At 47.4% G+C, this 13,941-nt stretch overlaps 1 protein-coding gene across 2 annotated transcripts; it reads right to left on the bottom strand.

The window, feature by feature from the left end:
* Positions 1-496: 496 nt before the first annotated feature.
* On the bottom strand, positions 497-7,232 carry LOC117861034 (putative disease resistance protein RGA3). 2 transcript variants are annotated; one of them, XM_034744495.2, is made up of 4 exons: positions 3,190-3,528; positions 2,875-3,101; positions 2,739-2,786; positions 497-1,789 (listed from the first exon to the last, which is right to left on the bottom strand). In XM_034744495.2, the coding sequence occupies exon 4, from the start codon at positions 1,730-1,732 to the stop codon at positions 758-760; it is 975 nt and encodes a 324-aa protein (XP_034600386.1). In that variant the 5' UTR covers positions 1,733-1,789; positions 2,739-2,786; positions 2,875-3,101; positions 3,190-3,528; the 3' UTR covers positions 497-757. The 2 variants fall into 2 exon arrangements, 1 of the variants encoding a protein (XP_034600386.1); XR_011898442.1 differs by lacking the exon at positions 497-1,789 and having other exon boundaries at positions 2,291-2,786; positions 3,190-7,232.
* Positions 7,233-13,941: the final 6,709 nt, after the last annotated feature.

Genomic DNA, 13,941 nt, shown 5'->3' with positions numbered 1-13,941 from the left:
ACTTGTGGGTAAAGATGTGCCACCTCTGCAGAGTGTTAAACTGATCGATCAGCCGTGCTCACGGTTAAGAGCGGCCTGGACCCTCACATGATAATATTATCGGAAGATGGACTTAACTTGTTATCATTTCATGCATATGTTGTTTACTTTATTTATGATCATGTTTAATTTCGGGTGGTATAAACTTATACTTAGTTAATTGCTAATAAAACTTGACCAACTTAATTAAAAGCGACTGCTAATTATGCCTTAGCCATACCTTGAAATAGCCCTACACTACACTATTCCCCACGACTTGTTGAGTACCAACCATAAGTGTACTCATCCTTGCAAAACCGCTGTTCAGACCAAGTTAATTGGGAAGAGGAGTATCTACACGACTTCGAGGAGTTCTAGGCGTACGTTTCTTCAGTCAGCTGCCTGTGGAGTTGTCGTCGTCTTTGGAGTTCCGCTGCGTAATAATTAGACTTTGTGGTTTATTTGAGACTTTCGGTCATGTAATAATGGTTAATACTCTCTTTATTCGGTTTAGCACTGTCTTTGCTATTCACTATTGTCGTACATGTGTGTAACTTGATCCTGGCGCACATGTATTTAATGCACTCGATTTTGTCCTTAAAATCGGGTGTGACACAAACTCTGGTTGCTCTTGCACTCCTTTACTAAATGCTTTCTTTGAGAATAATTCCCATGAATCATCTTCACTCAAACACACTAATTCATGAGGTGGAAGGGTGCCCATTATTGACGCCACTTGTCAGCTTCTACTTGTGACAACTATCTTGCTTCCTGATCCACCAATTGAAGAACATAGTAGCGGCCTCAAGTCATCCTCCCACTTGCTTTGGTCTTCGTTCCACACATCGTCGAGAATGAGTAGGAACCTTTTGCGGCCAATAGCTTCCTGCAGTTTTCCTCGCAGCAGCTCGATCGTGTCAGGCAGATCACATGTGCTATTTGTAGCCAACTCAGTTACAGATCTAACAAGAGGAATAGCTTCAAAATTTTCTGACACGCAGTGCCACATCCTCAATTCGAAGTGCTTCTGAATTTTGTCGTTGTTGTACACCTTCTTGGCTAGCGTGGTCTTACCCACACCCCCCATTCCAAGGATGGGCAGCACTTGTACATCCTGCCGATCTTGCTGGTCCAGCAACAGTTTCACCACCCCATCTTTGTCATCTTCTCTGCCAAATATCTCCATGGATTCATCCAGTGCTGAGTGCGTCTGCCGAGGAAGAGCTTGCGGAGGAGCCGCTGAGTGCGTCTGCCGAGGAAGAGCTTGCGGCGGCTCCTCCGCAAGCGCCACGAGGCCAAACTTTTTCATCTCGGTCACGAGCTCGTCAATCTTTTGGAGCACGTTCTTCAGGTCTCTGCTGGCTTTACGACGGAATACAAGACGATTCTTTGAGGTGAAGTTGCTCAGTACCTTGCTTGCCATGGACTGGCCGCTCAGGGCCTCACGGCGCAGCGCCTTGTACTGGAAGTCGTCGAGGACGTCGTCGGCCTGGTACGCGGCGGCCTTGAGCTCCTTCATCCACGTCCGGACGGCGTGGTTGGTCTCGCTCTTCGCCTCGGCGTCGGCCAGCAAGTACTGCACGTACACCAGGTGGCGCTCGAGCTCGAGGCGGTCCTCTTCGACGCCCCACATGCGAGTGATGCTCTGCACAAGAGCGTCAGCCGCCTTGCCGACGACGCCGCGCACCACGGGGAGCAGCAGCGACTCTGCCATGTTTCCTTGCTCGCAGGGCTTCCTTTCTCTTCCTCACAGGCTCAACCACAGGGAGATCTGAGAAGAGGCAACAGGTGATGGAAAGGAGGAAGAGACTTGTTGGTAGGTGCAAATGAAACCACAGCACTTTGTTCTTCCTTCTTCGGTTGCGTTTTTCTGCTTCTTCGGTTGCAAATGAAACCAGGAGGCTTCTTCAAAAAAAAAAAAATTAAACCACAGCACTACAGCGAAGGACAGCACACGCTCCCGCTCCCAATGCAAGCAATCCGGTCAGGAATTTTTACAAGCACCCGGCGCGCACGACTACAGGATAGGAGAGAGAATGCGGTCAACGAAATTGAAAGGAGAGAATGCGACCTGATGAGGGGTGGATTTATTTGGTTGTATTCGATGGTCTGGGCCTAGGATATGTTATGTTGGTATCACGAAAGGCTACAGGTCGAGAGCTAAAATCGAGTGGTCGCTTTCTAAAGGTAAACTTCACGGAACACCAAGACAAAGGGCATATAAAGACGCTACCACATCATTCAAATGCACCACAATACAAGCACAGGCAGGTAACACAGACGCAAAACTTCCACAGCCTTTTTCTGATTCTGGGGGGCTAGAGGATTTCAGTACAGCTTCTCCGAAACCCAACCAGGGCAGGCGCTGTGAAAAGCAATGGTGCAACAATAAATCTAGAATAATTTTTAATCCTGGTCATCTTCAGCATCCGACCACTTCCAAGCCTTCTACAAGGTTACCACTTGCATGGTTCCTGACCACTTCACCCTCAAAAACCATTTGTTGCAAACATTTTGAAATTTGTTATACAATCGAATTTTCAAAAACAATACCAAGTACTCTGATGCCATACTATATTTTAGCTGATTCTAATTGAAGACCCTATAGCAAGGATAAAGCTAAGGACAAAAAAACTTACGGGCTAGTGGACAAGAAAAGGCTGAGTAAATTTGGACCACAAAGGGACCACATGACCGTTAAAAGAACGTATTTCACATACCCAGCGAAAGCACTTCATCTTCTGAAATTGTATGCCGTCCCAGTCGATCTGCAATACAAGAGAAATTTACACCTAGTTAGCATTTGAAAGACTAGTCTAGGATTTGACATCACATCACATCAGGAATGGACCATACCTCCCCTGTTGCTTTCCTCCATAACCATGTCTGATATTGCTTGCACCTTTGTCATGTCTTACGCCATTCACAGCAGCTGTGTGCATAGATGGCTGCCCAGTTCGAACTTCATCTGAGAAGCCATTGTCTTGGGTGTTTCTTACTTTGCCTAAAATTGTTACATCACTGACCCCCTGAATGATGTTAAACTGATCTAACTGCATGATCACAACATTATTCTAGTCGACCTGCAATACAAGAGAAATATACACCTAGTTAGCATTTGAAAGACTAGTATAGGATTTGACATCACAACACATCAGGAATGGACCATACCTCCCCTGTTGCTTCAATGCATGCCTCAGTTAGGGGTGTTTGGATCTTTAGGATCTCCTAAAATTTATGTCACATCGAATATTTGGAGGCTAATTAGGAGGATTAAATATGAGTTAATTATAAAACTAATTACACAGATGGAGGCTAATTCACGAGGCGAATCTATTAAGCCTAATTAATCCATCATTAGCACATGTTTACTGTAGCATCACATTGTCAAATCATGAACTAATTAGGCTTAATAGATTCATCTCGCCAATTAGTCTCCATCTGTGCAATTGGTTTTATAATTAATCTATATTTAATACTCCTAATTAGTATCTAAACCATCGATTCTATGTGACACAAGAAACAAACAACCCAGAAGCGATCAAGTCGAAGTACTCCCCACCTTCTCCGCAACGCCTCTTCAGGTCAGGGCAGCCATCTATGCATAGGTATTTGAGGGCTGGGAGCTGCTGCAGGAGACCCTGCGGAAATTTCTCTATCCCTGGACAGAATCCAATAGTCAACTCCTCAAGGGAAGTGAGACCATCCATCCCATCTGGCAACGCTTTCAGTGCATCGCAACGCTGCACAGTGAGTCTCCTCAGCTTGGTCAGATCTCCGAGGTTTGAAGGCAGCGCCACCAAACTTCTGTTCCTCTCAATCCAGATTTCCTCGAGGGATGCGGGAAACTTGGGGAGCAGAGGAAGGATCCCGTCTTCCTCAGATGACGAGCCCTTCCCCTCAAGTTTGGAGCAATCCCAAATGTGCAGAGATCGAAGGCGAGGAAAACAACGGAGTTCCTCCACGGGCCAGCGGACAATATTGTGGCATTTGTTGATATTCAATTCTTCCACAGAGACCAACCATTCCCTAAGCCCAAGTTGCAATTTGGATTTATTAAATATCGATATGAAGGCGTCGTCACCCTCAAGCTTCAAAGATCGTAGTGTGTCCAAATGTCTTTGACTCTGGCTTTCCTTGCCGTCTGGAGGCATCACCAAATCTACCAGCAAAAATGATATTTTTAAGTGGATAAGAGATGGCAAAGAGCCCAAAGGCATGCGCATCGAAATAAGAGCTCCTGTAGAATTATTCCCTTCGCGACCAGATAGACGTAGATATGTGAGAACCGGTAACTTTGGGAGACTTGCCAGCTTATCGCAATTCTCAATTTCTAGTTTTTCAAGCCGAGGAAACGTCACCGAGCTAAGAATCTCTTCAGCACTATTTTCTGCCCATCTGTCCAACTCAGGCAAATCAATTAATTCCATCATCTTTAGCTTGGGGAATATTTGCAAAGAGGTATTGTCTGCTTCAGCTTCCGCGTCGATGCTGTTACACAACGTGGTCAAGCTTTCCATGCGCCATAAACACAAATGCTCAAGAGAGGATGACATCCATACTATTGGCAGATCCTTACACCATGGACATCCGACCATAATGAGTTCTCTCAAGCACCGGAACATTTGAGGGTTTCTCATCCATTGCGAGATTGTGAGGCCACCATAACTACGCACCTCCAAAATTTTTAGCTTATCATGAGGTACAAGAGATTCCAATGCTTGTTCATGATTGGTGGCCTCACCAATTGTAGACCTGTAATATTCATCACGACAATGATTCCAATACAACAACAGTTCATTAAGATTATGTTTCTCATGGAGATTGGCCTTCGACCCACACTTTACTTCCCGCAAATTATACAGTTCCAACCTGTTGCCAATCTGTCGTAGGTCTTCGAGCTCCTCGATTCCACATCCATCTTTTGTGCCCACAACAAATGCTGTTAGTGTGCGAAGGTTGTGTAGTACACTAAGTTTTGGGGGCATTCGTTCCAATCTATAACACCCCAAGAGATAAATATGGCAGAGCTTCCTCATAGTTCTCATACCCTCAGGTAAATATTGTAGTCGGCGGCAGCCATTAAGCCTCAAAGACAGTAAGTTATACAACATATCGATTGAGTTTGGCAAGCTAACAATCTTCGAGCCAGAGAGATCAAGATACCGCAAATGTGCTATGCGTGTGATGAGCTCCATATGGACGGTTGAAGTTCTTCCACAATAAAAATGCAATGCTCTTGATGACATCAGTTTTGACTTCACCAGATTCTTGTACGATGACGGTGGCGTCAACAAAGTGCGAAGATACATAGTGCCTCCGAGTAACTGGCTGATTTTGTCCAATTGGTCATATCTCAAAATATGCAAGTGACGGATGTCATTTACAGGCAGGTTTTGCTGAATTAACTCTTCCGAATTTGCACATTCATTTGCAACATCTTTTGCAAGGTCATGCATCAAGTCGTGCATTTTACATCCATTTATCTCATGTTTTGAGGTATATTTACCATAAGGCCAATAGGGCCCCTTCACTAATATCACATCTTGAAAAAAGGACCTCCAAGCCAACTCGTTGAAGACATATTCCCCTTTTTGTGTCAAGTCCATCGTCCCCTCTTCATGAAGATAACCGTTTGCCATCCATAGTTGAATCAACATGTCCTTCTCCATCTTATAGTCCTTGGGGAAAACTGAACAGAAGGCAAAGCATTGCTTCATCTCAGGGGACAAGTGCTTGTAGCTCAGTTTTAGTATGGGCAATACCTCATCTTTACCTCTATTGGTATCACTAATATTGCAATCTGCAATGGCCTCCCATTCCTGGATTTGTTGTTTTGAACTCATCAATCCACCCATTGTCTTCAGTGCAAGAGGCAGTCCCTTGCACTTCTTGCTGATACATCTGCCAATTTTGACAAACTCTGCTTGTTCTTGCACTCCTTTACTAAATGCTTTCTTTGAGAACAATTCCCATGAATCATCTTCACTCAAACACACTAATTCATGAGGTGGAAGGGTGCCCATTATTGACGCCACTTGTCGGCTTCTACTTGTAACAACTATTGTGCTTCCTGATCCACCAATTGAAGAACAGAGTAGCGGCCTCAAGTCATCCTCCCACTTGTTTTGGTCTTCGTTCCACACATCGTCGAGAATGAGTAGGAACCTTTTGCGGCCAATAGCTTCCTGCAGTTTTCCTCGCAGAAGCTCGATCGTGTCAGGCAGACCACATGTGCTATTTGTAGCCAACTCAATTACAGATCTAACAAGAGGAATAGCTTCAAAATTTTCTGACACGCAGTGCCACATCCTCAATTCAAAGTGCTTCTGAATTTTGTCGTTGTTGTACACCATCTTGGCTAGCGTGGTCTTACCCACACCCCCCATTCCAAAGATGGGCAGCACTTGTACATGCTGCTGATCTTGCTGGTCCAGCAACAGTTCCACCACCCCATCTTTGTTATCTTCTCTGCCAAATATCTCCATGGATTCATCCAGTGCTGAGTGCGTCTGCCGAGGAAGAGCTTGCGGCGGCTCCTCCGCAAGCGTCACCAGGCCAAACTTTGCCATCTCCGTCACGAGCGCGTCAATCTTTTTGAGCACGTTCTTCAGGTCTCTGCTCGCTTTACAACGAAATACAAGACGATTCTTTGAGGTGAAGTTGCTCAGTACCTTGCTTGCCACGGACTGGTCGCTCATTGCCTCACGGCGCAGCGCCTCGTACTGGAAGTCGTCGAGGACGTCGTCGGCCTGGTACGCGGCGGCCTTGAGCTCCTTCATCCACGTCCGGACGGCGTGGTTGGTCTCGCTCTTCGCCTCGGCGTCGGCCAGCAAGGACTGCACGTACTCCAGGTGGCGCTCGAGCTTGAGGCGGTCCTTGTCGACGCCCCACACGCGAGTGATGCTCTGCACGAGAGCGTCAGCCGCCTTGCCGACGACGCCGCGCACCACGGGGAGCAGCAGCGACTCTGCCATGTTTCCTTGCTCGCAGGGCTTCCTTCCACTTCCTCGCAGGCGCAACCACAGGGAGATCTGAGAAGAGGCAACAGGTGATGGAAAGAAGGAAGAGACTTGCTGGTAGGTGCAATAATGCACGCTGATATTTTTGGTCGTCAGCCTGTCAACCATCAATCCAAGCTGGCCCAGACCATCAACAATCCACGCATGTGACGGGTATCTTTCAGCACGCAGCATCATTGCGTCTCAGTGCGGGCTCAAGAGTAGCACACATGCCACAGTTCTTTCTTTCGTCTACAATTTCAAAACTGCCACTACAGAAATACAAGTCGTTTAGAGAAAGATACGCACGACGGCCATTAACGGGCAATTGATTTGGTTGTGATCGATGGATTTATTTGGTTGTATTCGATGGTCTGGGCCTAGGATTTGTTACGTTGGTATCACGAAAGGCTACAGGTCGAGAGCTAAAATCGAGTGGTCGCTTTCTAAAGGTAAACTTCACAGAACACCAAGACAAAGGGCATATAAAGACGCTACCACATCATTCAAATGCACCACAATACAAGCACAGGCAGGTAACACAGACGCAAAACTTCCACAGCCTTTTTCTGATTCTGGGGGGCTAGAGGATTTCAGTACAGCTTCTCCGAAACCCAACCAGGGCAGGCGCTGTGAAAAGCAATGGTGCAACAATAAATCTAGAATAATTTTTAATCCTGGTCATCTTCAGCATCCGACCACTTCCAAGCCTTCTACAAGGTTACCACTTGCATGGTTCCTGACCACTTCACCCTCAAAAACCATTTGTTGCAAACATTTTGAAATTTGTTATACAATCGAATTTTCAGAAACAATACCAAGTACTCTGATGCCATACTATATTTTAGCTGATTCTAATTGAAGACCCTATAGCAAGGATAAAGCTAAGGACAAAAAAACTTACAGGCTAGTGGACAAGAAAAGGCTGAGTAAATTTGGACCACAAAGGGACCACATGACCGTTAAAAGAACGTATTTCACATACCCAGCGAAAGCACTTCATCTTCTGGAATTGTATGCCGTCCCAGTCGACCTGCAATACAAGAGAAATTTACACCTAGTTAGCATTTGAAAGACTAGTCTAGGATTTGACATCACATCACATCAGGAATGGACCATACCTCCCCTGTTGCTTTCCTCCATAACCATGTCTGATATTGCTTGCACCTTTGTCATGTCTTACGCCATTCACAGCAGCTGTGTGCATAGATGGCTGCCCAGTTCGAACTTCATCTGAGAAGCCATTGTCTTGGGTGTTTCTTACTTTGCCTGAAATTGTTACATCACTGACCCGCTGAATGATGTTAAACTGATCAGTGAAGCCATTTCCGGAGGGAATTGCATTTGACGATCTGGAATCAGCTGCAGGCCCTCTCTTTTGCCGAGTGCTTTGCGCCACAGGAGTAACAGCAACACAAGGCAATAAGGATAGAACTCCACTACGCCAAAAAAAACGTTTTTTACTGGCGGTCAAAACCCCACCCCACTATGCTGGCGGGCCTAGCACCCATCAGCAATTTTGAGCCAGCACAAATGGCTCTCTGGCGGATGCTCACCCGCCAGCACAACGAATTTTAAAAGGCCCGGCCACCCTGCCACCGCCGGCAGCAACGACAGCCCCTCCAGCTCCAGCTCCAGTGCCATTCACCATTGAAGCACTCCCAGTGGCAGGTCACCTTGTCCTTGGGACGGCTGTTCTTGCAGGCGTTGTAGCAGTCGCAGAAGCAGCGCACGAAGTCGCCGGCCACTTCCTGGATGAGGAGGAAGGAGACCGGCGTCGTCACCACCAGGGCCCTCAGCGTCGTCGCCGGATGGGGCCCCGCCGTGGGCGCTCGAGCCGTGGCCGCCTCTTGCGGCAGCGGCGGCTTCGGGAGGGGGGGGCGTCGCCGGCGTCCTCGTCCCCGTGCACCACCTCGCCTCCGACCCCGCACGCCGCCTCACCGCCGGGAGGCTGGAGCCTCGAGCGCCGCTGGAGCGCAGTTATTAGGATCGGACCGGACTGGCGGTCCGACCGGTAAAAGACCGAACCAGAGCCTCGGCTGGTTCGGTCCGTCTAAAAGATTGGATAAGCAATCGAATTGGGAAAAACCGGTTGAATCGACAATTTTTAGCAAGAAACCGGTATAAAACCGGACAAGAAACCGGTGCGGACCGGAGAAAACCAAGCGCAAGGAGCCAGCAAGGGAAAAAAGGAGCGCATAGGGAAGAAAATGGCGTGGCTGGGGTTCAAACCCCCCCACCCTTGCCTTCGGCAACATGGATAGCAACCATCAGGCTGCAGCTGTGTTTGTGGTTTTGGTTGATAAGTTACCATATTCGGTTCAACACGGTTGAACCAATCAAACCGCGAACCGAGAGCTCGACCGGTTCATTTTCCGGTTCGGTCCTCGGTCCTAATAACTATGCGATGTAGGCACGCCGCCGTGCTCGGCCCCGTGTGCCGCGCAGCCTCGCTGTCGGAGATTGGGGGCGCTGGGGAGCCGCTCCTCCAGATCTAGCAATCCCTCCAGAGCCGCCCATCCACTCCCGCCCGCCACCGGACGCTGCCGGAGCCGCTCCCACCGCCCTCCGCGCCCGCGCCGCTCGACCCCGCGGCCCACCGCTCCTGCCTCCCGCGGCCCTCTTGGAGATAGGAGAGAGACAGTGGAGAGATGGAGAGATAAGGGAGAGAGAGGGGGGATGGTGTGCCTCGTTTAATTCGCACCAGGACACTTTAGTGCTCGTGGGTGACTTTAGTCCTGTAATCACATCCGGCAGCACCGTAATTTGCATGTACCGGCACAAATCGTTGCTAGCGTACTGCTCACAGTTGTACTAAGGCTCCGTTTTCTTCCACTGACTTATTTTTAGCACCCGTCACATCGAATGTTTAGATACTAATTAGGAGTATTAAACGTAGACTATTTACAAAACCCATTACATAAGACGAATCTAAACGGCGAGACGAATCTATTAAGCCTAATTAGTTCATGATTTGACAATGTATTGCTACAGTAAACATTTGCTAATGATGGATTAATTAGGCTTAATAGATTCGTGTCGCCGTTTAGATTCGTCTTATGTAATGGGTTTTGTAAATAATCTACGTTTAATACTCCTAATTAGTATCTAAACATTCGATGTGACACGTGCTAAAAATAAGTGAGTGGAAGAAAACGCCACCTAATTCTGATTGCAGCAGCCTCAGGTCCTGCAGGAACTGCACGTACAATGCAAGCCAATAGAGCTCTGTCATCTAGGAGAGCAGGCTCCTTTGGTACACGAGGTAACTGTGAACCAAAACCACCCACAGCTGATTTCACTGTGTCAACCTGATTTACAACATTAGGATTGAACTCTGCCGCATTGTTTTTGAAATGAATCTGGGGAGCTGCTGTATAAAAGTTTGAAGGCTTCTGCTGCTGTCTAGGTACAGGCTCAGGTTGCTTGTCAGATGCAGCTCTTTCATCCTGGTTTTAAAGGGGGAGCTCAAATGTGAGATGCTAACAAACAGATGAAAAACTATACAAGAAACTCAAAGTAAAATAGAAACTTTTGATTCAGTCTTTTGCTCTTGCCTCAGTTCACATTTGATACACCAGACCGTTCTCTTGCCTCAGTTAATTCTAGCTGAAGTTGTTGTATTGTATGTAAAAGACCCCGTTGCATCTCAGCATACTATGGAAATCAAGAGGAAAAGGTGAAATTCTAGTCTAACTGTAACACCCAAAAATTTGAGATTTTCAAATTCATTAAAATTCGCTCAAATAGGGCCGCATTTAAAAAATCTTAGGCATTTAATAACCTTATCATAATTTATTAATCCATCGTAGGAGTTCATTGTGCATTCATGCTGGTGCATATTTTTGTGTGGCTTGAATTTGAATTTGAGTTCAAATTTCTAAAATTTACTTTTATTTCAAAACTATCCTTCCTTTGCTTCCCTCGCTTGGGCCACATTCTTCCCTTCCGCACCTTGCAGCCCAGCAGCACCAGCGTAGGCGGCCCGTTTTCCCCTTCCGGCCTAGCAGCTCGTTACTAGCCCAGATCACCGCGCCGGCCCAGCTCCACTCACCTCCTCCCTCAGCCGCTGACAAGTGGGACCCGCCTGTCATCCCGCACCTCCGGCTGTCCGCATGCAGCACGCTCCCGCAACCTCCTCCGCCTCTTCCACTACTCCCACACGCGCCACTTCCGCCACTCCCCCACATCGCGCAACGGCTCCGTCGCCATCCTCCGACTTCGCCGCCAGCCGACAACGGCAGCCACCCCTATCTGTTCGGAACCCGGGGCTATAAATACCCCCCTACCGCCACAGCACCTCTCCCCCGCATCGAGCTCTTTCTTTCTCTCTCTCTCTCCCTCCCTCCTTCTCTCTCCCGCGACGCTGCTCCCCAAAGCTTCAGCGCCGCCGTCGCCCTATTCATCTCCGCAGCACCGCTGGAGATTCGCGCGGAGGTAAGGATCCCGGCCGTGCCCTTTCCGCGCAACGCCGCGACTTTCTCCGCCCTCGCGAGCTTGCCGGAGCGCTGGCTCGCCGCCGTGTCCCGCACCGCCGTCTTCGCCACGTCCCACTCGTCGACGCCTGCCCAAACGCGTTCGCTGCGTGCTTCTCTGCCCCCTGGTCCAATTTGGTCCAAAGTCGAGCCCGGGTGCTTGTTTTCGAGCAACGACGGTGAGTCGCCGGTGACCCGCCGCCGTGCATCGCCTATTCCGCCACCGAGCACCGCCGCATCCGCCGACAGCCACCGGATCCAAATCCAACGACTGCCATCCGCCCGCTCGCAGAGTCAAGCCGGCCGGTACCGGTCAGCCCCGCGGGTTTTGTTAAAGAGTCCCTGCAGATTTTTTCCTTTTGCGCAACCACCCTCCGCAGTTCAAAAAGTAATTAGAATTAAGTCCTGTTTTCTTTCACTTAGGCCCCTACGTTTTCTCATAATAGAACCCGCCGTCCTGAGTTGCGTTTTTGCACGGAAGACCTTTAGTTTATACGCGTAATTACATTTAGTCCCTAGTTTCTTGCTGTTAGCTCCTGGAAGTTTAGTTTTTCTCGCAGATAGGCCCCTGTAGCTCGTTTTAAGCGTAGTTTTCGCATCCTAGCTCCGTTTCTAGCGTTCCTTATATCCACGTGTTTGTTTTGACGCGTAGAATAGTTTGGTAAGCCTATTTTCTCTATTTATATTGATTGGTGTACTGCTTTCTTATATTATGCATTTGTTTGCTTGTATGTGCCTTTGTGATGCGTATAGACGGTCAACAGCTCGAGGGGTTCGTGGAACTGGCTTTCGAGGACTACATGCAGCAAGAGCAAGAGCAAGAGCAAGAAGGAAAGTCGTGTTCTTGGTCACTTCTTTAAGTCCTATTCACCTTTACTTTCATGTTCAATTCAACATCGCTATGCACCTGATAGTTTAAACTTGATGGGTCCCAATTAAGGATATCCTAGATTTCATTACCTTTGCCTTGACCAACCGAGTTTACTGTTATGTTGGGTAGCTCATGCTTATTGCTTACTTGGGTTATGGTGGTTTAACCAAAATCAACGATTAATCTTGTTTTACTTATGTTATACCTTTCCATTAATACAAGACCATAACATTTAATTGGAACATGGAGAACCACCCAGGAAAACAGTGCTACCACAAGACTAAATGGTTCTGGTCTTGACTGAATAATTAGAAACCTTAGTCTGGGGTAACCTTACTCGAGAAGAGGCAAGAGGGGGGACTGAGTCGTTGCATAATCGGCCTTGGGAGGTTGTGAGCGCCAGACACTGAAATCTTAGCGGGTTACCACTTACTAATGAATTTTTGTAAATATCTCGTAGCATCCCTATGCAATCACACCTCGGAAGTGTGGTATGGTGCCTTGCAAACACCGTATGGTTGGGTCCAAAGTTCTTTTGAACTTTTATACGACTTGTGGGTAAAGATGTGCGACCTCCATGGAGTGTAAAATTGATCGATTGGCCGTGCTCACGGTTAAGAGCGGCCTGGACCCTCACCTGATAATACTATCGAAAGATGGACTTAAATCATTGTCACTCATTTATGTTTATGTTGTTATGTTCCTGTTTAATTTCAGGTGGTATAAACTTACATGTAGTTATTTGCTAATAAAATTTGACCAACTAAATTAAAAGCTGATGCTGATTAAACCTTAGCCATAACTTGATTAGCCTTACACTACACTATTCTCCACGACTTGTTGAGTAAGTGTACTCACCCTTGCAAAACCGTTGTTCAGACCAAGTAAACCTGGAGGAGTATCTGCACGGATTTGAGAAGTTCTAGGCGTACGGTTCTCCAGTCGTCACTGCTTTGAAGTCCGCTGTGAAATAAATTAGATTTGTGTGTTATTGAGACTTTCGGTCATGTATTATTGGTTATTAATCTCTTTATTCGAATTGGCACTGTCTTTGGATATTCACTTTTGTCATACATGTGTGCAACTTGAGTGGTGTTTTTATAATTAAAAAACTAACCTGCTGCTGGGGACTAATCCAATATTGATTAAATTGCTCCATGCGCTCACGTAACTCAACTTGTAGGGATTGAGGCTGCAAGGCATCCATTTCTCGAACTTGGGAAACCCAAGCATGAGCTTCCCTCAACTGCTCGTCTTTGTAAAGAATGTTCTCTTGAGCAACTCTATGCTGGAAAATATAAAATGGTTATGAGCCTGACAAACGTGACTTTACGATGCAGATTTGTGATTATCCTAGCAATGCTCTTCAAGGGAAAGAATGGGAACGACAGCTGCCACTGGTGCCCATACCTGAACTGCGTACCAACGTCCAGATGGAAGTGCAACACTTAGGCCACCTTTGGGAACGCAAATCCCCTCCGGGATCCCGACGTTTTCCCTGGGCTGAAAGCACGTGGAGAATCAGCCATGGGCCAAATTGATCCAGCTTTTGTAAACCCTCGCGAACGGGCTCCCG

Source organism: Setaria viridis, chromosome 6 (genome assembly GCF_005286985.2).
Source record: "Setaria viridis chromosome 6, Setaria_viridis_v4.0, whole genome shotgun sequence".
NCBI classification, from domain to species: Eukaryota; Viridiplantae; Streptophyta; class Magnoliopsida; order Poales; family Poaceae; genus Setaria; species Setaria viridis.
Note: the sequence above shows the minus strand (reverse complement) of the source record. Positions and strands in the feature narration are given on the sequence as shown.